The sequence below is a fragment of the Salmo salar genome, chromosome 21, assembly GCF_965601325.2.
Source record: "Salmo salar chromosome 21, fSalSal1, whole genome shotgun sequence".
NCBI classification, from domain to species: domain Eukaryota; kingdom Metazoa; phylum Chordata; class Actinopteri; order Salmoniformes; family Salmonidae; genus Salmo; species Salmo salar.
The window spans coordinates 31,969,926-31,975,310 of record NC_138311.1 but is presented as its reverse complement, the minus strand read 5'-3'; the positions used below and the strand labels follow the sequence as shown (position 1 = coordinate 31,975,310).

General features: G+C 45.3%; 1 protein-coding gene across 1 annotated transcript; it reads right to left on the bottom strand.

Annotated features, from left to right (window-relative positions):
• Positions 1-710: 710 nt before the first annotated feature.
• On the bottom strand, positions 711-2,662 carry LOC106582045 (complement C1q-like protein 2). The gene is made up of 2 exons (XM_014164737.3): positions 1,763-2,662; positions 711-1,258 (listed from the first exon to the last, which is right to left on the bottom strand). Exons 1-2 carry the CDS (start codon positions 2,369-2,371, stop codon positions 1,079-1,081), a joined length of 789 nt encoding a protein of 262 aa, XP_014020212.1. The 5' UTR covers positions 2,372-2,662; the 3' UTR covers positions 711-1,078.
• Between the last annotated feature and the right edge of the window lie 2,723 nt (positions 2,663-5,385).

The window sequence follows — 5,385 nt, the reverse complement described above, 5'->3', positions numbered from 1 at the left end:
CGTCCATGACTTATTTAATGGGACATCTTCGTAGAACATGAGGTGCTTACACCAACGTCCCGCCAATATTGCCGGGGCGTGGATAGATCAGTGTCGAGGTAATGCAGGCCGCTGTTCCCAGTAAGACATCCATCTCCAACCGTCCCCGCCACAAACACCAGCAGTAACGTCGGCAGTGACACCCCTAAATGGAGAATGAAGGAGGAGTGAGACAAGAATACAGATTCCCCTGGCTGGAACAGCCTATTAGTTCTAATGTGAGGTGGAGCACAGTTCCAAACAAAGAACAGCGCTCTGCACGACAGAGTCAGACAAACGCAGCACAATGGCATTCTGAGGTCCTTTAAAAACAATGGCATTCTGAGGTCCTTTAAAAACAATGGCATTCTGAGGTCCTTTAAAAACAATGGCATTCTGAGGTCCTTTAAAAACAATGGCATTCTGAGGTCCTTTAAAAACAATGGCATTCTGAGGTCCTTTAAAAACAATGGCATTCTGAGGTCCTTTAAAAACAATGGCATTCTGAGGTCCTTTAAAAACATGTAGGCCTATTAGGCCACAAATTCTAGGATAAATCTATTGGAAGGGTTAATGTATGGTTAAAATGATATATCTAATCCACAATCTATTGGAAGAATGAACGTGATCTTAAACATGCCAAAAAAATTCACAAATAAACGGACATAATAGAAAACATAATTTATTGAAATACTTACTGTAATGGAATAAGCTACTAAGACAAAACATGTTGTAACATTCGGTCTTTGGTGGACCAATAAATATGACATCTTACTCCTTATTTAGATTTTTGTTGCTTATTTTTGATACATAAACATCTTAGAAGGCTATATCTTGAGTGGAAACACAGACAGACGTTCAAGCAAAAAATATCACATCACACGGAAATGTCGTCTGTATATGGGCGGTTGGCATGTCTTAGCGCCCCAAACCCCCCAAATACAAACAGACGACACACAGCGGCTTACAGGGGCGCCCGGACAACGGGCAACTTGCTCTAGGTATGATAGAGTCTAATAATGATAGTAGAGTTCACATCCCTGCATGTCTGGGAAGCGGTTTAGTCCGGATACAAAATGAAACCGGAAAAAGTGCTGTACTTGTTGTTGTTTCCCCCATGCGCCTTGCCTCCGTCCAGCTTGATGTAGATCTCGTCCCCGGAGTCTAGGTGAAGCACTACACTGTTGCTGGCATAGTCATAGTTCTGGTCTGCGTCCTGGGCTATCGCACTGGCGCGGACCTGCGGATAAGACAAATGATTAAAGTAGTGAAGGACTTTGCATCATTACTTAATAGGCTATCGACCAACTCGTCCCCACCCTGACCCAATGCTAAAACATTATAGATTCACCACTTTGAACCTACCAAACGAATAAAGGATTTCTTGTTTGTTTATGTTGGCAATGTGTAGACACTGACACAGCTCAAATCGCTCCAGGTAGTTGACCAGTGTAGGGCTGACCGCTACAGTAAACAACAAAGCCCTTCTTAAACTCACCAAACGATTAGTTGTCTTTGCTGACAAATAAAGTGGCCCGAGCATATTAATTAACTTACTGAGCTCACCGTGTGAGATTAAGCGCATAGAGCAGATACCGTTCAGGAGAGATAAGCGCTTAATACATCCAATATTGATCTGGGGCAATGCACACTGAATGTGGCCGCTTTCCCTCAACTTCAGAAGTGTACAGTAGCATAATAACTTTAAAAAATATATAATTGCGTAATATCAGGTATAGCCTACCTGTCCGTTTCTGCACAAATCTGCCCACATGCTTGTCCCGTCGCCTCCGCGCATTAATACATGGTATGTAAAGTAGTATATCCCGGACACTTGGCACGTGAACTTGCCGGTAGACGGGTCATAATGGTTCCCTAGATTTGTTACCACGTCGTCGAACCTTAGCACCTCGTATCCCTCGTGGGGATTTTTAAGACCCACGTAAAAAGCGATTTTTGTGCCGCCAATTGCGGACTCTAGGCCCTCGGCATTTTCGGTCCTGTCACTGCTCACAGTCCCCTCCACCGTCTCTCCAGTGGTATGCCCGGGATAGCCCGGTTTCCCCGAGTCCCCCCTATCCCCCGGCGGTCCTTTTGGACCTGGTGGACCCGGTTCGCCGGGCGGACCTCTCGGTCCGGGTTTCCCCGGCCGACCCGTCTCGCCTTTAGTCCCATGCGAGAACGCCGGGGACGGGATGGCGCTCAGGTCCTGCATGACTTCCAGAGCATTGGCGCTGGGTTTGGGATTGTATGGATCACATATCATCCGACAGGTGCCCATCATCTCGTAGTGCGCGTCTGTCTTGGACGCTTGGACCAGCAGCGGTATCGCTATGATAAGAGCTAACACCATGATGATGCCAACCACAGGAGCAACGACACGCTTCCTCTGGAGAGTCCGAGAAACAAGCGCTAAAAAGTCCGTTTTCCTTTGGGAAGCAATGGTGAAAGGTTGCGAGTGCGCTAAAATTCTCTGCTGGAAAAGCGAGTGCACCAAAAAGGAATCACTTTATTCCAGGGTTAGAAAAAATTTAAAACAACAAATGTGTTGTAACCTTAAGCGTAGTTCACCTTGGGGCGGTGTGCCAGTATCACTAAGCTTCACAAAATTGACAGGGGAAGTATTCGTTTTGACATGGCTGGACACGCGCTGGATCTCCGAGCTGAACAGAGAAAGCTTCGAGCGATTTCTGCCCGTCTGCAACAACCGAGGGGACTAGAGCGGCGCTGACGTAACAAGTGAGGGCAAAGCCTGTTGCAATTTGGATTAATACTGCAACAATAATCATGCCATCTTTATGTATGAATTATAAATCCCCTGCACCTACGAGGAGAATATTGGATCAGAGAGCATCACTAACACTTAAACCCCATTATGGAAATGTTGACAGCGAGTTGTCTCACCTATATTTCGGCTTATTTGAGAGAAGAAATCTAAGTGCACGTTTTTGTTATAAATGTGTCCTGTGAAATTACATTATTCAGTTAAGAACTCCGAAATGGTCCCCTACATTCAACGTGAGGAAGATACACATTCCAAAGAACAATCAAAGATCATTGGAGAAAGTAATCCACATCAAGAGCCATATAGGATGTCTGGAATCCACAATGGCATCTTCACCAGCACTGTAGCCTAATCTTTACTATAAAGCCAAGGCTGAAACAATTCAGTGCCCTGTGCTGATTTTTGCATGTAATGTTGAACACCTAGTCTTAGTTTATCCACAACAGGGGTTTTGGTGTCAAAAAGCTGAGCTAGGTCTGAGATAGGAGCACTCTCTGGGCAGACTGGTCAAAGGTCAAAGACATCAACTTTGGGGTTACTTTGAGACTAATATTCTGGATCCGAACCCTGGTCTCTTACGGGTCTTATTACACTGTCATTGTGATAACCCGCTGAGCTAAAGCCCAAACATTTGCTTGGGGGGCTAACTGAAGTCTTTAGGTGTCAGGCTATGTTACAGTACTCATCATAAGAGCATTGCAACAGTGTAAAAGAACAACCTCCATTACACTGGCAGACACAAAGTATACCATTAAATACAAGTGGGCCTGCATACCATTTGTAGCCTGAAGCTCATACATGAGGGCTGCAAAGTGGCACCCCCCTGCTGCTGGCTGGCACTCTCCACTGTAATCTGGCACAGAGCTCCGGCTTCCCTTCTGTTGTTGGGCTCAGCTAATCCTTATCTCCTAGATCCGGGGTTTAACTTCTCACACCCCTGTCTCGGCAGGCTAAGCTAGCGGCTAACAAGGCGCCAGTGTTTATTCCCCCTCATCCTCGCTGATGAGTTTCTCACAAACACAGGAAGGAACAGGAAGCGGCAGGGAGCCTGCAGTGTCACACCCTCCCCCCAAGTGACGCCCCCTGGGGGAGGTAATGAAGTCATTACACTTTGTGATTAGCATCCTTCATCCTTCTCCTGAATTTTGAGAAAGTTTCTCTGCACAAACTCTGAGCTCTTCACTAGTTTTATCAGTGTGATGTAATACACAGTCATTAGAGTATTGTCAGGGTGTGCACATTCTAACATTACCAGGCCCATCGGGCTTTTCATCAGTAGTGCCCTTGATGGCCTGGTTTGAATCAACATGCATATTCAAAAGGTTTCAGTTTACATCATAGACAGTTTGGTACAACCTGCTTTTCTCTCTATTGGGGTTATAAGGCAAGGCTAATGGGATGTGGAAGCAGCAGCACCAGTGTTTTTTTATCTCACCTCTACTGTAGAAGAGAGGAGAGACTCCGAAGACAGGGAACATAAATCATCAGATACTGTAGAAGTCATTGTGCATGAACAGGAGGATGAAGGGGGACTGTTCAAAGGAAGTATGGAGGTCCAATTACTGCATGAAGGCTTTCATTACTGCACGTGTTATTTGTGGATCAGTTAGTCGGTCTCTCTCTCTCTCTCTCTCTCTCTCTCTCTCTCTCTCTCTCTCTCTCTCTCTCTCTCTCTCTGTATGTGTATGTATGTGTATGTGTGTGTCTGTCATTGCTCATGTGGATGTGTGTTACTCACCGCCAGTGATGTCCTAAATATAGTTCACTATGCCTGCAGTCTGAGAGGCAGCTACACTTGGGCTCTATAACGAGACTGTTTACCAAGTGGTTCATATTGAATCGGTATCTAGCTACATACAGTACTAATGTATACATTGACTGAGGCCTACAACTATTGGCCAACACCAACATGCATCCTGACATTAGATACTGTGATATACTTGTCTAATCCTATTTAATATCATGGAATATCTCTCCCGGTCTCACGTGCTATTGATACACAAGCTTTATTTGCAGCGGTCGCTGTCCATTGTCCTGTGGTGCTGAACGATAGAGTTCTGATTATGTCGCTGTCTGCTCCAATGGTGATTGTCGCTATTAGGTTGTTTTAACTCTACCAACATTTGACCTTTTACTCCTATGAATATGTCACCACTGTGTACTACTAATGTGATACAAAGAGAGCAATGAAACTTTTTAAGCTGTCTGATAGTGGGAGTAGATCTTTCTCTCTCTTTCTTCTTGTCATGTCTACAATCTCTCACAACAGACTAAATGAACCCCCTACACAACAGACTTCCTGTCAGATTGGGAGACACTCAAAACTGTTTTGTTCCAATGAGCTCGTGGCGCTGCGGAAAGATAACCACGCAACACAGCACTAAACAGCTCTAAGTGTTTTGCGTCTGAGTCTCTGGAGGCTGTGGGATCACATGTGAAGGCTGGCTGAAAAACAAACACCCAACATGGAGAATATACACACAGGCCTTGCTGAGGACAGCTGAAAGTGAAATCAAAGATAGTGACTGACTGGGTTTGAACCGGGCCGTCTTCATGCCACAAGAGTGTTAGCCCACAGCCTT